This window comes from Ciconia boyciana, chromosome 14 (genome assembly GCF_034638445.1).
Source record: "Ciconia boyciana chromosome 14, ASM3463844v1, whole genome shotgun sequence".
NCBI classification, from domain to species: Eukaryota; Metazoa; Chordata; class Aves; order Ciconiiformes; family Ciconiidae; genus Ciconia; species Ciconia boyciana.
Genome location: NC_132947.1, coordinates 1,001,110 through 1,020,769, shown reverse-complemented (window position 1 = coordinate 1,020,769; position 19,660 = coordinate 1,001,110). Strand labels below are relative to the sequence as shown.

The window sequence follows — 19,660 nt, the reverse complement described above, 5'->3', positions numbered from 1 at the left end:
AGCAGGCACAAATTTACTGTGAATTTGTGCAACTGCAACAGATAAGAGCTTGAGCCTAAGAAACCAAACCCTTTTTTTTTAGGCTAACTGGAAAAGAAAGAAAATCTTTGTTTTAAAAGGCCTGGGGGACTCCACGGGAACAATCCTCACATCCTACATCACAAGAGGAGGCTACTGGAATCCTTCAGTTCATTTGTCAAAAAGTTATCTATGTCACGTGCCCCACGTGTCGGACATACAGCTGGAACAGGCAGAATGGCTGAAAGTAAAATGGTTTCGATCCTAATTCCACACTTGTATAACTCCACTGGAATTAGTCCTAATTTAGTAACAGTGTAAAGAGACCACAGCGAAGGCCAGTGATGTTCAAAGTTTCCCATGAGCAAGACAATTTGCTTTTATGAATTATGTGGGTGCCCTGCGGGGTTTGATGTCAGATACGTTTAATTAGGGATTTTTGTGATCACAAATGAAATGTGTTGAGATTTGTTTAACAGGCAAGAGAAGTAGGAAGAGACAGGAATGACTCAAATTTTTTCATCTTACTGAGTTAAACTTTACCTATATATGCCTGTATGTGTGTATGCATGTGCATACACCTAGGTAATTCTTCTATGACCCCAATGTTTTTTTAGGTGATTTGCTCCTGATAAATTCCTGAGTATGTATTAGTGAAATCAGACACTCTTCCCCAGTAAAAATTACCTTATCTAATCTACTCCATGCATTTTCACAGGTACTTAGTCACTATTTAGGTATATCCAGAGCAGAAAGGCACTTTTGTCCTTCCATTCCTGGTGGGTAAGCAGCAGGACTTTTTATGTGCGGGATCCTTTGTTTTCCCATTTGACTAATTTTTAAGAGAACTGGTAAGGGGGAAAGCTTTATGAAAATAATTTATAACTGATATTAATTTATACATTTGCTCAGGACAGCCAGATCTCAGCCTTGATCACGGTTCCCACAGCGAGGACTGCTCTGGGGAGGACACTCGGCACCTGGTGTTCTCTGAGCTGCCTCTGAGCCGGGACGGGTGCCGTCTCACTGGGGAGATGCAAGGATGGTGGGTGGGCAGGAGGGAGCCCCTGAAGGAACAATGACCCTTTTCATCAGCTGCCTCCTGATGAAAATCCCTGAAAAGGGATCCCGAGCTCTGGGGCGGACGGCTCGGCTAGTGCCAGGCGTTCAGTAAAGTGGCCCGTTTTGGGTCAAGCCAACGGGCGACATCCTTGTTGGCCTGACTCTCATCCCATCGCCCTTCCCGTCCACTGAGCCGACTGCTGCAGCCGCAGTACTTGGAACGTCTCTGGTGATGGATGCAGCGCAACCAGTGCAAAGGGCAGGTTTGCTCCCAGTGAGGCCAAAGGCCAAAACGTCTCTTGACCTAACTGGAAAGAGGGATCGAGCCCTTAGCCGGCAGAGTGGGAAGTGCCAAGGTAATGGAGCTTAGGCTAATAAATGTCACATAGGATTATTTGGGAGAGTTTATAAAAAATATAACAAGTACAAAGCATTTCAGTCACTAGCTTTGGATAGCTGGCACACATAATCCACTTGAACGGAACCTCCAGGCTGTCCATAGCTCTGCTCCTAGCAGTAAACAGTTGTAAATCGGTATTTAATACTAGAAATTTTCTGTTGTTGAGTCCTTTGTTCATTTAATTCTGCTTCTCTGCTCGATAAGAGCTGCCAAATGAGCCTGTTTGCCTTAACAGTTTTGAAATAGTCTAACTCTCTGCAGTTTGCTTGTTTTTTAAAGAAGCAATTTTGTTGAGTGAAACCTCTCAGAGTCAGTTTGATGCTTTGCACTTGATCATGACAACAAGTTTGTAATTCGGCAAAAAACACACAAACATCGACTTTAGCCATTTACTCTGGAAGAAAACCTGGTCCCATCTTATGCACTGCTTATATCTTTTAGGCCTAGGAGCTGCAGATCGGTTCCGTTTACAAAAGAACCATAATCAGCCAACCACCACAATGGCCACGCTAGTTGGTTGTATACGTAGGCATAATATAACTTTAATTACCAAAACACCTTGCGTTATTAAAAATAGGATCATGACGTGCATATCTATTAATTACTGCAAATTACTTCTTTATCAGAAACTTCAGTTATTCAGACCTATTCAATGTCTTTCATTAAAATTTAATAGTTTAAAGGAAAAACTTTAGGTCACATTTTTCCAGAAGCCTAAGTTTCCACACACACACAATTATGGGCTGATTGCAGACATATCTGAAGAATTTTTGACCCAAGATTTGTACGGTTGCACTGGGGAAGGTGGACTCAGAAGTTAAACTGCTGCCTGCTCGGAAAGAAAGCTAGACTGCTTCTGCTCTCTAAGCTGAAAACAGTGATGGATAAACCAGATTTAAGCAATTCTTTCAGCTTGGCTATAAAAGTGCCTGAAAAATAACACAGGTTAGGAAAACCATTTGGTAAAGAAGTATCTCATTGCTGGGGCGGTATCCTGACAGCTATCAGTGATACCATGCTGGTACAAAATGCTGTGTCAGCTCTGCTGACGGAATTCATTCGCCTTTACCTTTGGGCTCCAGTCCGTTGGAGTTGAAATGCATCCTCTTCTGGCACTCGGTGCAACTCATCAGGAACCTGGTCACAGCTTCTCTCGGGAGAAAAGCATAGGTCTCCGCAATCTGGGAAAACAACGAGATGGCTGTACGTCCTGGGCGAGGGAGAATGCCTAACGGAGAGCCGGGCGGAGGGTGCGGGAGACCATGGGCACCCTCCCACCTAGCCGAGACCGAGCCACCTAGCCACCTAGCACCCTCCCACCTAGCCTCGCCAAGAACAGCAACGACTCACAGCAACGCACCGTTCCTGTCAGCCCGATCCTGGGCCCCCTGTATCCCTCCCTCCGGAGCAACTGGTGATGGAGGAACATTTTTGGGAGGGTAACTGGTGTGTCAGAGAGGCACCGAGATGCAAACAAACAGACCTTTGGACTCCCTGCGTAGCCACTCCTTCCCAGAAACTCCTTCCGTTCCCCCTCGGAGCCTGGGAAGAGCGAAGCTACGAACGTGTGAGAACCAAACGAGAACGTAAGGTCTCGTCAGCGCTGTTTGCATTGTTAATTACCATCACACCAGTAACCTGAAGAATCCATTAATCTTTTGTAAGGGCAGGTCACTTTTTCCCACAATGACAATCAATTACTGTTAATAATACTTTGCACTTCTGTGACACATTTTATCTAGGGAATGGAAAACATTTTTACAAACAGTAATGAATTAAGTCTCCTGAACCTTTGTGGGATATTTGTATTTTACAGATGAGGAAAAGCTAAGGATAAATATTTAAAACTTGGATGCCTGAAGTTAAACACTGTATCCAGACCTAAGCACCCACAGAATGTGCCTGGCTATCACAGAGTCCTATTATTCCAATTAATCCCTGCCAGCAGCAATTTTACAGTATTTCTGAAAACCAAGACTAGGTTATTTGGAGAAGGAATTAAGCAATTTTAATGTAAATTTCTTTAAGGCCATAAGAAACCATCAAATCAGAGAGTCTGACCTTCTGTGTAGCACAAGTCAGGGAACTTCACCCAGGTTCTCCTGCAGCCCAGTAGCCTGTGATTTGCCTAAAACATCTTCCAGGAAGACATCTGGTCTTAATTGGAAGGCATTAAGAGGTGGAGAGCCCACCTCTTACTTTGGGGTTGGTTCCTACGGTTAATCACCCATCCTGTTTGGTCTAAGTGACTTGTCCTAGCACGGCGGTTCCCAAACCAGGGGCCGTGACCCCAGCAGGGGTCACAGCACTTACAAGTGGGGTCATAAAGCAGACAGAAATTCAATTGTTCGTGCCAGTCCTCAGGGCCGCGAGCCCGGCAGAAGTGGGGCTCATAACGGGAAGCAGGGCTGCAACCAGACACCTCGAGAGCGACGGCTGGTGACGGGGGCCGAGCCAGGAGGGCAGCCCAGGATGTCCTGATCCCCCTCCTCTGGCCAGTGGGCATCACCCTCCCACCTTATTTTGTCAACAAAAATTAAAAAGACCTAAATTCCAAGCATTCTTCTATCCTACAGGAAAGGGTGATGCTTAAGCTGGGAATAAAATAATGATCTAGAAGAAGTGCAAAGGGGCAGAGGGTTTGCTTGATCATGGCTAAAGCAGCCCCGTGACCCGACTTTGCAGTGGGAGGGAGAGACATTCATCTCCACTGAGCGGCAGCAGAGCCCGAGGTTTTACACGCACGCTAACGCCAGATGGGTGGAAAGTTCAGGCAGGGACCTTGTCCCTGCCGTTCAAATGGAGGATGCAGTGCCTGGTCCTCATGGGATTCTCCTTCTATTTAGCTACAGCCCCATCCAGCTCTGTTGTGACTGAGCGGCTGCCCAGCTCAGCCTTTGCCTCCGTGCGATATCTGTCGATGCACAAGCGCTAGGGACTCCCACAGAAACACTGAAATTAAGGGCCTGAAAATTGCTGGTGGCAAACGCGGTATTGTGGTGCAGGCAGGGAACCGTCCCTTCGCGCTGCCCGCGGGGCTGAGCCCAGCTTCCCTGCCTCTTTTGCTCCAGCGAGCCCACAGTCTCTGCTGCAAATGTTCAGCTAATTTTAGTGATACAGTTGTTATTTCTCAGCTGATTTGATGCTCTGCAGAGCAGACAGCTTCTTTGATGAGTTATCTCCCATCCAAACTCCCTTTCTGATTGCCTCCCTCCGGAGGTCACGGACAAGGGCAAACTCTCCAGTGCCTCTAATCAGAAACGGTGGGGAAAGGGAGAGGGAGAGAAACGGCAGGGGACACGGAAGCCTCCCGAGCTGACCGCCCAGCAGCACCCCTTTGTGCACCCCAGCCACGGCGGGGGCTGCGCTATGCAGCGTTTCACCTTCCAGACCCGGCTGCAAAGGCGCTCCAGGGAGACAGGGCATGAGCGAGGCCAGCCAGCCCAGCCAGCGGCGTCCTGCCAGGTCAGGAGGGGATACACACTGCTAATGTGATGATCTCAGCTCAAGAGGGAGACGGAGGGGTGGAGCGTGAAGCTCTCCGACTGCTGCGAGCAGGCCTGGGAAAACAGACGGATCCAGCCTGCTCCCCCGAGGCTGTGCAGGGCACAGATTAGTCCTCCAGAGAGCTGAATTGAAGGAATTAGGGGAGGGTCGGAGTGGTCTGCTGGGGAAATGAGCGGAAAGTTTTTGAATTGGGGTCGTGCTGGTGGGGCTCCCCCCCCCCCCCGCCCCCGACTATAAAGAGGTCACCTGCCCCGGCCGGGGAGGGTCAGCGTGCGCCCTGGCCCCCGGCCCGCGCTCTGGAGTTGAGCACGCAGGGCACGGAGCGATGCCACGAGCGGTGAGCGCAGAGCCCTGCTCCCCGGGGGCTCCCGCCGCATGCGGGGGGCTGCAGGGCACCCGGCTGCCCCTCCGGCACCGCCAGCACGCAGAGCTACCGATGGGCTGGGGACATACGCAGGCAGGACAGGCAGGACAGACTCCACCCCTGAGCCGGCTCCGGCAGCACACCGAGCCCTGCATAATCTCAGGCATTATCACAGAGACCAGGGCAGCCTGCACAGACCTCTCCAAGATGATGTATACACCAGAGACACGAGCTGCCAGCCAGCCACTTCTGTCTCTAAGCGACCTGGTCCTTAGGGCTGTGGGATTCAAGGGAGTAGCTCGGTTTTGGACAGTAAATTCAGCTCTTCTTGTAAAAGGAGAGCCCAAATGTTTGCACCGAAGGGCTGTGCAGAGTCAGGAGAAACAGTAAGCTCCCTGGAGAAGCACACTTCAAGCTAAATTATTCCTGACCTAACTAGAGTGGTTTCAGGATGGATAGAGCTGGTTCCCAGCATCCATGGAGCACCTGACGAGACCTAGCTCGGTGCCTGCCTCCATTTTGTAACAGAGGCAACCCAGGATGGGCTGGTGAGAGCATCCACTCGGCCAGGGAAGAGGGGCAGGCTCCAGCCGGGCTCCAGTCCCCTTTCTGCCTGCTCCTGCCCTTCAAGGCCCACACGAGACGTTTCCCTCCGGCCAAGGGAGACAGGGAGGCAGATGGCACGGAGCAGAGTGCGCAGGGGACTGGGCAAACATCCCCTCGCCCATCAGTGATACTGAGCATTTCTCTTTTTCTTTTTTTTCCCCCCAGACACGTACAGTTGTCTTTGTATGATTCACTTGGTCTTTCCTCTCCAAGCAGCCGTACCGTTGTGCTGCCTCTGCAGCCCGGTTTCCCGTCTCCCGAGCACAGCTGCTCTGCCTTTAAACGACTCCTTTCTCACGCCTCCCCGCACAGGCAAACAGGACTCTCTTTCGCCTCTGCCTCCTGCCAGCGGCTCCGCTTCTACCTGCCCTCCCGTCCCCATCCCCGCGGGATGCCCGCTCCCACGGCCCCTCTGCCCCTTCGCTCCCAGCCCCTCGCTGCCCGGGGCACGCGAAGGGGGAGTCTCACCGCTCGGTAGGTTTTCTTCTGCCCGGCATGTTTGGGTGCTTTGCCCGGCTCCGACGAGCTCTCCACATGCATCGAGTATATGATGTCAAAGAAATCTTCCACCACAGCCACGCGTTTCAGAGAGATGCCCTCGGGCTCCGACAGTCCATCTGCCCCCTACAACAGTGCAGGCAAGTTGAGTTAGTGTCAGCGATGGGTGACAGGGGTGACAAGATCGGCCCGGGGCTAAGGCGGTTGGAGGGGGCAGAGTCATGGTGCTCCAGCCCCGGGCTGCCTTGGGCACGGGGGATGTGGGGGATAAATTAAACGGTGCTCCAGGGAGGATCCTGCTGTAGCCAGGGCAGTGGCGGCTGCTGCTGTTGTGCTGCTAAAGCTGCCAGTGAAATTGGGCCAGGAACAAAAACAAGGGAAGAGTCCAGAGTGGAGTCACAACCAATTGAGAAATTCAATTTTCATAATTTGGGATGATTTCGCTAGGTGGGGAACAGGCAGAGGAAGCTCTTTGGACCTGCACGTGGTACTAAACCATCCTGGGAAGCCCCACAATGTGGGGCACCCTCGCTGGCTGCAGTCCCTGCGGACACAGATCGCCCGGCAGGACGAGGTTTCGCTGTGATGCCAGGATACGGCCCCTAAAGGAAGGAGACAGAATCGCCCTCCTTCCCTGCACTGACCTTTCCAAGGCACCCTCCCTCTCTCGCATACGCAGAGCAGCTGAGCGCTGGCAGCAGCAGCACAGCTCTTTGTGTGTTAGGATGTGCTGGAGAGCAGGAGGCAGTAATTCTGCCACACGGCAGTGGTGACAGACTGGTGGGAGTGGGAAGTGTGGGGAGCAGTGCTCCTCCAAGCTGACTGGCATCAACGGTGTCAGCTCACACTGGCAGGGTGTGCCGCGGGAAGGGGAGGCAGCCTTGGGTACCCGGCAGCTGCTAACGGTGCTCCGGCACAAAGCACCAGAGCGGGAGTGCTAATGGGAGGTAGTCGGTGGCTGCTTTAACGGCTGGGGGTACCGAAAAAGGGCCAGGCTTTGGGAGGTCGCTTAGCTTTTCCCTTGAAAAAATGCCACTGTTGCATAGAGAGCTGTGGATATATAAATATATATATGTTATGTACACATATACATACATACATATATATACACTATGTCCCTTTGAGGCCTGCTTTCCGAAAAGGTATGCATAGACGCCGCCCAGCTGGTACACACCAGGCTGGTGAGCAGCAACCTGCCCATCCAAATGACCTGCAAACTACCTTTTTCACATGCATTCACGCATCTGCGATGCAGGCAGAGGCTGGCAGAGGTCTGCATGCAAGGGGAACACCCAATCTCCTAACCTTTCTTTTTTGTTGTTATTCGTGGTTGGGCTCTGTGTATCTTACACGGTCTATAGATTGAATAAACGCTCTCCTTAAGCTACCAGTCAAGGGACTCTCAAAAATCAATCATTCAGAGGGACCGCTTTCTGCTAAAGACTACCCAAAATCTTGGGGAAGCAGTCCTTTAATGTAAAGCGCTGCCTATTAAAGTTGGCTCCTCACCCCAATTTCGGAACAGACACTGCCTGTACCGGGCACAGACTGCAGTGGGACGGGTCGGCGTGCTCACCCGGGACACGGGCACGAGGATTTTCCAACACAAACCACCTCTGCCTTCCCCAGGGAGCCCTGAGCCGTATATAAAGGTGGCTGCAACAAAGAGAATATTGAGAACGAACACAAGGGGCAGGGTGGCAGCGCTGCCGTGGTGGGGGTCGGGAAACTTTGCCCGAGGGATTGTCTTTGAGGAATATAGATCTAATTTCTTCTGTCACCGTTTGGGGAGTTTCACTTTAATCGAGGGCATGGGTATTCCCCTGCCAAGGAGGAGCGGGCATTAGGAGGCTTCCTACTGACCAATAATCCTCAGAGCAGGGTTGAAATGAGGATAATTACAGAAACAGGACAAAGGAAAATGCACCAGGAGAAAAGCACAGTCAGATGAAACAAGCAGAGCCCTCAAAATCAAGGTTGTAACCAACCCCCTACGCAAATCACTATTTCCAGGGCCATCCCAACCGACTAACACTCTCCTCCCTGCACGGCCAGCGGTTCCCTATTTCGTCCTCGGTTTCAGAATGAATGCAGTTAAGGTAACCTCAGAGTCTGGGCATCGCTACAGCCTCTCTGCTCAGCCAGCGCTGCCTTCCTCTCCACCCCGGCTGGATGCCGGATGCCGGAGCTGCCTCCTCGACATCCCATTCCCTGCAGCGACCCTCCCCTGACTCCTCGCGTCTCTCCATCCCCTCATCAGCCTTGTGACTTCTCTCCCCGTGATGATTATTTAGCTCTGGGAAGCAGGTGAGATGCATGCGGTATCAAAGCCACTGGATACAAGAAGCTGTATCGAGTCAAGTGCTGCTAGGATTACAGAGGTTTATATCTGGCAATATAACCAAATGTTGACCTAGGATTTAAGAGGACACACGCGCTATAGAGTACCTCTCAGAGGGCCCACGCCCCTCTGGTTCCTCCTTCCACACCCAGTATTGCTCATGAGTATTCAAGGCATGAGTCAGAGCCCATAATATCTCAGAACAGCTTAAAAACCCTTAGGTTTAAAAAGCAATAAAAATGCAGTTGGGAAGAAGGATGGGAGTAACGGATGCTCTTACCCCTCCTGGTGTTGGGGCTTTATTGGAAGTCACCTGCCCCCAAAATGCATAAAAGATCTCAGGAGCAAAGCTCAGCCTTGAGATAAGCGCTTGGAAGCAGGCGGCATTTCAGGTGCCGAGGAGAGGAAGTCCCTTTGCCGCCTTACAGGCACCCCACATTTGCCCAGCACTAATTTGTCTCTCCCCCTTCCCAGTCTCTCCTTCCTTTCCACCCCTGCGTACCCCATCCTGCCGGTCTCACCCTCTTTCTCCTGCCTCCTCCCCACCTTCCCAGCATCCTTAACGCTCGCTCTCTCCTCTCGCCTCCTCTCCTCCAGGTTCCCCATCAGGTCTCCTTCCTCCCCCGTGTCCTTTGTTTTCCCCATCTCCTCGAGTCCCGCGTTTCTTCGCTTGCCTCCTCCTCACACCTCAGGAGCCCCCGTAGCCCCCCGTCCCCCTGCCCTCTGCATCAGCCCCCTGCAGCCACCCCCTCCAGCCTCTCGCGGGGCCCCACTGCCTCGGTCCCTCCTGCATCTCCCCTGCCCTCCACGTACCCCGCGCCATCTCGCCGACCCCGGCCACCCCCAGAGCCCTCGGCTCGCCCACCTCCCGCTCTCGGGCAACCGGGCTCTATCTACAGCCGGGAGCAGCGCCGGGAGGTGGCTGTTTCGGGCCGGGGTTGCCGCACCGCCCCGCGCCCGGGGACCGGTGGCCGTCCTCACCGAGGCCGGCGTGGCCGGTGAAGAGCAACGGGAGGCGACAGCCATTTCAGGCGGGGAAGATGTCCCGGGGCGAGGCACGAGGACGGGCAGCGCCACCACACACGCGGCTGGGGACCGGCCGCGGCGCTGGCAGCGCTCGCCCGCCGCGCCCCGGCCCCGGCATCTTTGTTCTCGGCAGCCGCCCTCGCCCTGCCCTCCCTCCCGCCTGCGGCTCCCGCCGCCGAGGGCACGCTCGACCCCCGTCCCCCGGGGCCTGCTCGCAACCGCCCGGCCCGCCGCGGGCTCCCCCTTCCCGCCCTCTCCCCTCCGCCCGCCGCAGGCAGCCCCGCCGCTGCGCGGGGCCGGGCCCCTCGCCCTCCACCTCAGGGTGGGGGCGGCCCGGCTCGGCGTGAGGGGACGGGGACGGGGGGTGCCCAGCGCTGCCCGCAGCGCCCGGCCAGCTCCGTGCGGCGGCGGGGCCCGGTGCCGGGCGCGGCCGGCCGGCAGCGCGGCGGTGACATCTGCCGCGGCGGCGGGGAGGGAGGGAGGGAGGGGAGAGAGGGAGGGGGCCCCCCCCGCCCGGCCCGGGCTGAGGCCCGCCGGCAGGTAGCGGGGTAACCATGGCAACCGGCGGGGCCGCGCGCTGCCGGCGGTAATCCGCTCCCCCGGGCCGGGCCGGGCCGGGCCCGCCGCCGGCGCCTCCTCACGCCCGCCCGGGTGCCCCCGCGCCCGCAGGGCCCCTCCCGGCACCGGCCGGCCACGGGCAGGGCCCCCGCGCCGGGGCCTCAGGCTGCGGGCAGGGCCCCGACGCGCCCGGCCCCCGGCAGCCTCCCGGGCCGCAGGCGCCCGGGGTCCCGCACCTCACCGACCCTGGGTGCGGGCAGGCCCCGGGGACAGGGCAGGCTGCTGCCGCCCCCAGGCCCCGGCCACCCTGCTGCTCCCCTCGCCGCCCGAGCCCCCCACGGCAGCCCTGCCGTGTCTCCCACGTGGACCTGCCCTGCCTCAGAGCATCCACACGCGTCCATGGCTGCCCTCCTCCACCCAGCCGGCTCCCAGCGACCCGCTGGGTCTCCGCGGGCCCCTGCAGCCATTCCTCAGCTGCCCGGCATCTGTGTGAAAACTGTCATAAGCGGAGGGATTCGCAGCTAAACTGCAGCCCTGACGAGCAAACTGGGTTTTCGGCGGGGCAGCAGGTCTAAGGCCGGCAGCTGCCATCCGATCCCCTCCGCGCTGCCCCGTGGTGACCTCCACCCCGAGCCCCTGCGAGCTGCCACCGCCCCGTGCGAAACCAGACTCCCAGCTCAGGGCAGCTCCAGAGAGAGGCCAAGGGATGGGCAGCAGGCTCCGTGCAAGGAGCTCCCCGTCCCTGCAAGCCCTTCCCCGCCTCGGACTCTCTGATTTGGGAGAAGCTGGGAGGATTTAATCTGAGCTGGAAGCCAGGGAACCAGCTCTCCAACGACTGAGCGCTCCGAGCTCCTCTTCTGACCGACTGGTGGGGGATACTGCTGCAGGATCTGGTACCTGCCTGGGCTGGGCTCAGCAGCCTGGAGGGTCCTGGCTGTGTGCTGGCACCGGCTGGCAGGGGCCATCTCTGCCTCCAGCGGGGCTGGCAGCTCTCCTGGGGCCCGGGAATCTGCCCCCGCTTCGCTGCTCCACAGGGAAGCATCCCTCTTCAGAGGAGGGTACACGGGAGGGCCACCGGGCAGGGGGTGCTGGAGCAGGAGCGGGATGGGAGGGAGTGCCGACTGCTTCCCCATCTGCTGCGTTCAACGGCAGATAAAACGCTGCCCTGGCCTTCGCGCGAGGGGCTGATACCAGCCCAATTCAGCTTCCTGTGAGTCAAAAGACGCTTCCTGCCAGCAGAGCCCTGCCCGATAATGGCTGCACTCTGTTCTCTGGCCGGGGAGCAGACCCTCTGCCCTTGCCTCTTCTCACACTTCCCACATGAAAGCACTCGTCTCCGTATCTCCCAACCACAGCATCTCCCCCCCCAGCACAGACTCTCCCAGCACGTTAAACTCTAATTTCCCGCTGCTGGCTGGAAGGGCCGCAGTCACTCTCACCCCTGGGACACCCGAACGGGAGGTTTGGGGCCAGCTGTATCGAGCTGCCCCTCAAGGTCACCTCCCTCGCACGCAGGAGAGAGGCAGTGTCGTTCGCTCTGCCTGCGTTCCTGCTGCCCACCGGCAGCGGGGCATGGCCGATGTCCCCCAGCTGGGTCAGGATCAGGGTTCCGCAGTCCTGCGCTGGAGCGAGCGGCCCCACGGTGCGACCGCGGGTTCCCCAGCCCACGCCCGGCAGCGCTATCTCTGCGGCAATCAGCCATCCCTCGCCCTTACTGTAAGCCCTTGGTGGGTCCCTTTGCTGCATGCGCAAAGGTGCCGTCACATACCTGTTTTGAGATTAGCAAACTTGGGTTTGTGTTTTATCTGAGCACTCTGCTGCTCTTTTCTCTTTAAGGCACCTTTCTGATTTCCTACATGTTGTGTTTTGTTCTAAGAAAATTTCTGTTCTTCAGAAAAAAATTATCAGCTGTAAGGGGGAGTGGACGTGCACAGGAAAAAGCAGTTGGCACCTACAGAGGACAGAAGCTGCGACATACAGCAGGGATGAAATCCTGCCGTGCCGTCAGAGACATCCCCGAGATGATACCTCGCGTCCATCTCCCTGGGCAGCCCACCGCCTCCCCGGCTGCCTCCCGTGCCCGGCACCACGGGTACCACCAGCAGACGGAGCGGCGAGCGCGTGGAGCACAGCCCACCTCTGCGACTACTCCTTCTGCACAGGCTTCGGTACCGAAACAGACGTTTTATTTCAATATGGACTCTTACAACTTTTGATCAAGAAACTGTTCTTGGTACTTCTCATCTCTGGGAAGTCAGCCCTTGATTGGCTTCTATATTTAGACTTCTCCAGGGCTTTAGGAAGTTCACTCCTCCTGGTATTTAGGTGTAGGATGAAAGCAGCTTTTGCGGGGGATATGTTAAACCACAGCAGGCTCCCTCTGCTAATGCTGCGAGGAGAAAGAAGAGCTAGATTCCTCGAACTTCCCTCTTCCTCTTGTCCCTCATGCCACGGGCACAGTGCGTGCCTTAGCAATAGGCACTGGGGAAATGCTAGGCTGAGAACAGTGTCAGCTGTATTGCTCATAACAAAAAGAACCCATCAGAAGAATACGGGAAATGCTCTCACTTACAGGTTTTGCTCTTTTTTCTCCTGGAAATATTTTGCTGGGAATTTTTTCTGACCATTTCTGGTTGAAAAATGGGGGAAAAGCGGTTGCTAAAATGTTGATGATGTTTCTCTGTGATAAGCATTTGCATCATTTTGCACGAACCACCAAGCAAACATGAAGCCCCATCCTGCGCTTACAGCTACAGTCCTACTTACTGCAGTGAAAACAGCCCCGGCTCTGCTGATCAGCTGAGCTTCACTCCAGCCCAGGAGAGTTAATTTCTCCAGGGGAAACCAAAGCACAAAGAATAAGTCATTTTCCCAAAGCTACGCGTTGACTCAGGCCGGGAGCCGGCGGACCGGCGTGCCCAAGGCCCCGGCCGCCAGCCTGCGCTGGGTGCATTTGCATTGTTTCTCTACCCAGAACTGCACACAATACTTTTTTTTTTTTTTTTGCAAAGTAAATACTTCCTTGTGAGGGGGAGCCGGGTGCATTATTTTTAGACGGCAAACAAAGCTGAGGTGTATGTCTTTCAGTGGGGGACAGGCGCCTCTTACGAGCGAGCTGCTCTTTCAGCAGCCGCAGCTGAGCCATTGAGATAGGTCCAGGCCTTTGCTCTGACCTCGGCTTATTCCTCTCCCGGCTCCCAGGCCTAGGAATGAAAACACGGTGGCCTGGGAGGGGTGAGCCTGGAAATGGCAGCCCTGCCTCCGGCTGCGGAGAGGGCCCAGGTGGGCTGCGAGCTTTGCTGCAGGGCGCCTTGCCGGCTGGTGCCGAGGGGAGGTGGCTGGGGAACGGGGGTCTGGTGGACGGCTGCTTCCCCGGGGAACCGGGCTGCCCTCATCCCAGGCCCGCCCGGAGGAGGGAGAAGAAGTCCGGCAGGCAGAGAGGCTTGCTCGGATGCCTGCTCAGAGGCTTGCTCGGATGCCTGCTCTGCCCGGGAGGCAGAGGACATTTTGCACTGCGCAGGAGAGCAGAGCTGCCTCCCTGCGAGCACCGGGCTGCATGCTGGCAGGGGAAGCCGGAGGAGCAGCTGGATCTGGCACACAGAGGTAAGCGCAGCGCTCCCCAATAAACATGACCCCGTGCCCGCCTGCCAGGAACGAGCGGGGAGCCGGCGCTGCCCTGCCTGCGCTGTGCTGCCTGCAGGCAGGGTTACGGGGCAGGCCAGCAGGCTGTTTCAAGGGTAACAAAATACTGGGTGCCGTGGAGCAGCCTAACCTGCCGTCGGAGCACCATTTCTCTTGGGTTTGGTGAGAAAGGCTGCTGCGACCTCGTGAGCAGAGCACCCGACTGACCTGCCCCAGGGCTGTGGTCTTCCCACCCGTCAACTGGGGACCATTGCACCGCTCGGCTCTGCGGAGCGCCGTGACCTGCGTGGGAGAAGTGTCGTGCCGTGGCTTGCTAACAAGGAAGGTATCACGGACATTATTATTTGGGGATTATTATAATGTTGCGGTATTTTTTACTATTTTGAAATAGGTAGAGTTAAAATGTGAGTGTTTGGTTTTTTTAATAAATCTGTGAAGATGGCTAGCAATTGCTTAATGTCAGTTGGATCTTGTTTTAGGTGATTGGGGGGGCATGCTGCAGGGGTGGGAAAAAGGGGGAAAAACGGTAGACTGTATTTAGAATTAGAAGAGCATTTATATTCCATAGCATCCTGAAAGAAATCTAAAAAATATTGAAAATATATCGCTGTAACACAAACTCAGAACACGTTTAGAGCTGGCTCTTCCCTGAAGTAACTTATCACTGTGAGCAATCTCCACAGCGCCAAGGCGCTAATCTAATAAAGATCACCACCAAAGCAAAATCTTTCAAGTGGGAGGGGGACAAGGCATTGTAAGGAGTGATGAGGTTACCTGTCACAGCAAGGTGACCCCTCTCTTCCTGGGAATAGACCCAGCAGTGTTAGGGCAGCCGTGCGACATCATCATACTTACAGCGAGGACACGGTGATGTCAAAATGAAACTAAGTAGGAGGAGGCACAGAGCAGCAGCGGCAGTTCAGCTCATCAGCGGCAAGCAAAATTATGTAAAATAAGTTACAAATGATGCTACAGTGAATCAAGGTCAGGCCGGGCTGAGTCTGAGCCCTGGATGCATGGCATCCTGGTGTCAGCTCCCCGTTCCCTGGCAATTCGGAGTATGTGGGCCACAGTCGGAGACTCCCACAGGAACGGCAAGATGTGCCTCTAGGAAAATGCTGACAGCTCAGCAGCCGTTCGCGGGGGGTGAAACGCCTGCACGCCCTCCCCTCCCAAAACCCAGCCTCCTCGCCAGGTAAGGGCACTGCAGGACTTGAGCTGCGCCGTGCCGCGGTGGCTTCAGCACAGCCCAGCCCTGGCACCAGAGCCTGGAAATGCCGATCTCCCGCTTTACACCCCAGCACCACCACGTCGCTTGCTGCTGCTCCCCGTGAGCGCACGCTGGGTTCAAGAATCCTGCGCCTTAAATGCAGACGGTGCTGAACCACAACGGTCATGCTGGACTCCACCACCCCCTTTCCCAACACAGGAACCCAGCAAAACACACGGCCCCTACCCTCGGTGAGAGCAGGCGCCTGCTGTTGTCACCGCACGCATTTACTCTGGGCTGCACACGCGGCTCTGCAAGGGTGGTGGGTCCTATACAGGGAACTGCAGGGGCACGGGAGAGAGGCGTTGATGGAAATCTGCTAGGTCTCTCCCTGCATTCAGGTAAACTCCCTCTGTATTCTGGATGTTTCCAACATAACCACACAAGGTGGACCCCAACTCTCCAAAATCCAAGCTCTGACTTGTAAATAACGCCCAGGAAGGATTCCCCATTAACCTGGGATGACCAAGTGGATTTTTTCGAGCTCTTGACTGAGACTACACGTGGGGGGAGCAGAAGTCAAGCATGTTCTTTAACGCTCTGTCATGGTAATCCATCCACAGAGACCCCTCTCCCAGCTCTGACACAGGCCAGCCACGTCCCGTCGCATCTGGTCGAACAGCCACATCACCGCTGGCTGGACACACGGGTCATAGGGAGCAGCCTCACATCTGGGTCCCCTTGGTTTTCTGTGAGTGTGTCTCCAAAGAGGGATGCTTCTGGGAGCGGAAGAAAGGGAGGGCAAACCAAATGGGGCAGGGAAGCCAGACAATTAATATAACCTGCCCTCTGCATGAGGAATAAATTGGCAGCTGACAGGTTATAATCTGTGCAAGCAGGATCTTCACAGGAGAGGTGAAGGCTCCATTGGGGGCCAATTGGACGGTTAATTAGGAGGACAAAGCGGAGGATTCGTGAAAATGTTTATGAAGCAGTGCTCGGCAAGGGAGCCTCTGAGAAACGCTCACCAGAGAGGAGTTGCTTTTGGTTAGGAGGAGGAAACACGAGGGTGAAACAGCAGAACCGAGCACTGAGAGAGAAAATAGCAATGCAAATGTCCGTAAGGGGGACGGGGGATTCCCAAGTGCAGTGCAGAGGAGTTCAGGGAAGGACCCTATGACATTTAATTTTTCTAGAAATACATGGGCCGTGTCCTCCCTCTTCCTCCTCCCTCCCTGGTCCCCACCCCTGTGACCAAAAAAGCCGGGGCAGTGCGGAGCAGCCTCTCGAGGTGGCTGGCAGGCAGCCGCCGCAGCCAGCCAATCGGCGCTCCGTTCACCGTGCAGAGAAGGGCACGAGGAAAGCAATTAAACCGAAGCTTTGATTAGGACTCACAGATGACTGCTTGTGTTAGAAATGCCTGAGCTTCTTTAAGCGTCTTGGCGGTGGCTGGAGCTGGCCTGATCCCCCATCCCCTCCTCGGCGCGTTGCTGCTGCAGCAGGAGCGTGACTGATGCTCTCTGTCCCACACACGGCTCCGAGAGCTCAGAGGTAGGAACCAGTTGCTAAGAGACAGGACTGTACTTTCCAGCCCACATCCAGACCTTTGTCACCAGCTCAAGGGCTTTCTGCTGGATCAAAACACCCGATGCAGGTGAGCGGGAGCAGGCACGCCTCCTCCCAGCCCGGCAGAGCCGCCTGGTCCCGGCTCGGGGAGCCGCACGACCGGCATCCAAACTGATGATGGGAATGACGAACCCGAAAGCATCAGCAAGGGACCAGCTCCCCTGGGCTGGCTGCTTGTCCCAGTGCTGTGAGACTGCAAACTGGAACGCCCTGGCGGTAACTGGGCACCAATGCAGACGGTACTCGCAGCACCAAAACCCAGAAGGTTTTGGATGGCTCGACAGCGTGGATGAGTGGATGACTCGGGGTTTGCTTTGAGACCCCTCCTTCAAATGCAAGCCAGGAGAGGAGTCCCAAACATTATTCTCCTTTTTTTGGGGGGGTGCCTGATGAGTCTGAATTCATTTTTAGCCCAGAGACTCCCTTAACAGAGACCCATCACCATATCTGGCAACCGGAAAGCCCAAACTCTGAGCCACAGTGACTGAGTTACTCTGTCTTCCCCAGAAAAACCCCACTCCCTCTTGGTGAGGAACGGGTCCATCTGAGCCGCTAGCATGCCTCTGCCTGTGTGTCGGAAGGGAAACGCATCCTTCTGGGCTGCCGAGCTGAAGCAGAGCAAGGACAGAGAGAAACCATTCAGGCAGCGTCCCGGTTTCCCAACTGTCATTCCGTGAAAGGCCCCGTACCGCGCTGGTAAGACACCACCAGCCTCCGCTACCTTCCAGCGACCGCTGCCTTAATCTCAGACACGCAGGAAAGAAACCGTTACACCAAACCTCTGCTCTTGCTGTCTGCTCCCATATGCACGCACACACAGTCTGCAGCTATTTCTCCTCAAATAAATTGCTACCCTTTGGCACCAGCCGTAAAAGTGGAAGTCAGCAGCATTCCGACAATTATTTTGGCCAACAGATACCGGCCTGCGCTACAATCAGCTAATTAAACCAGACACCAAAACTCAGTGGTGGCTTTGGCCCATCTTGATGCAATTCTTTAGAGCTGGGCACAGCTAATATGAGATATGGGGAAGGTAATTGCTAATTTTCACGAAAGAAAGAGATATGAATATGCATTCGCCTGTCATGGCAATGCAGACAAGGTTTTGTGAAGCCAGAGCACCCGCGCGGGCTGGGTGAAAGGACACCCCATCGATGCTCCTCCACGCCTCTGTAGTTTCCCAGCCATTTGTTCGTCCACAGCATAAGTTCATAGACTGCTCATATCAGGCCTAACGTAACAGCAAAAACAAAACTGAAGAAATGATATTAGCAGGAGATTGTTGCTGAGAATGGTTTGGACAAGGAGATTCTTGAGAAAGTTCTCACTGAAAGGAGCGCAGCCACCTCTCCGGGGCTCCGCTGCTGCCCTTAGTCAGCGACTGAATTCCCCTGCCTGCTCGTGGTCAGAGCAAGCCTCTCTGAGTCAGGGCCCGTGAGGAGAGGTGAGAGAACAGCCTACATATCGCTTTTACAGTCCGTCCTCTCGGCTCCCCGTTAATTCAGGGCCCTGAGTGCCTGGGCCCCTCTTCCTTTGCAAAGGTGGGATGTAACCTGAAGAGTCAGAACAGCGGCACCTCATCAGACCTGGATTTCTTTCCTTTCCATTTTAGCTTCATTTAACAAGGCCTTGCAGAGCTATGCTTTTTTTGTTTGCTTTTTTACCTTCTTCAGAGCAATACCCACCAAGAACCACAAATCTGAAAGCAATTGTGGGGTGAGGGAGATAACTTCTGGATGAAAGTTATCCGACAAATGCTGTTCCTCTCGGATCAGCAATGCCGTCAATGCTTCTGGAATCATGTAGGATGTACAGCGTAGATGGTAGAGAGATTATTCTTTTAGGAACTGTTCAGTCAGACATGTATCAGGGGACTGGGACCAGGAGGAGCGGTGGGATGCGGGACCTTTGCTGATGCGGCTCCAGGTCTCACGAGCACTGGTGACCAAAGCCAGTCCCCGAGGCTGAGGCTGTCTGGGGATGGTGGTATCTCCCACAATACTAACCGTACCGCAATACTAATGGCCACGGTGGGGCTGCCTTATAATCAGGCTTGTAGTCTTGGCAGAAAAAAAGCAAGGACTGAATTAGATGCTGGTTTTCCCCCGTATCCCTAGAAGCGGCTTCAGCAGGCTGTCCCGGAGGGGTGGGACTGGGCAGGAGCTAGAAACGGGCTCTGCTGCCAGATCTCCTGCTCCCAGCTCAGCGTAGAACTTCATTCTGACAGTCTGCGTAACTGCGGATCATCAGAGCTCCTTAAATTCACCTTGCAAAGGTACTGGAGGCTTTTGCTGCTACCTGGTGAGCTTAAGCCAGCTCTCAGGCCCAGAGCACTGGGTGTCACTGCTGTGACTCTTAGACAAGCAGCTTCAGAAGTAAAAACTGCGACTGATGTTGTGCAAACTTGGAGCTGAATCTGGAAGGGATGCTGACGGAGGAGATTTTCTCTAGACTGGATTGGATGGGACCACGCACCGGGGCCAGCATCGTGCCAGTCTCCTAAGTGCACATTTAAATGTAAACCTGCCATCGGTTCAGCTCCTTGGAAAAGCCAGCGCTGCCCCGCATGCTCAGGGGTAGGCTATTTCATAGCAGGTGAAGGCTCCGTATGCTCTAAGTAAGGCTTGTGCTATAGGAGTAATAGACAATTTCTCAGATAATACCCTCAGGCCCATTCGCCTTGTCCAAGGCTCTTCTGAATGGTCTTGATTTATTTTTTTTTTATCACTTGAAGTCCACAGAAAGTCTAAGTGGTTATTCACATAGTGAAAACCTTCTGTTGACTAATGTTCTTAGAGGTTA

General features: G+C 55.0%; 1 protein-coding gene across 2 annotated transcripts in view; it reads right to left on the bottom strand.

Moving 5' to 3' along the window:
* NOL4L (nucleolar protein 4 like) overlaps window positions 1–19,660 on the bottom strand; it is a 68,109-nt gene that overhangs the window by 43,336 nt on the left and 5,113 nt on the right. For both annotated transcript variants that reach the window (XM_072878831.1, XM_072878832.1), the window contains exons 2-3: window positions 6,426–6,581; window positions 2,550–2,661 (exon numbers count right to left, since the gene is read on the bottom strand). In XM_072878831.1, coding sequence (XP_072734932.1) covers window positions 2,550–2,661; window positions 6,426–6,581 — 268 coding nt within the window. The remainder of the gene's footprint in view (window positions 1–2,549; window positions 2,662–6,425; window positions 6,582–19,660) is intronic.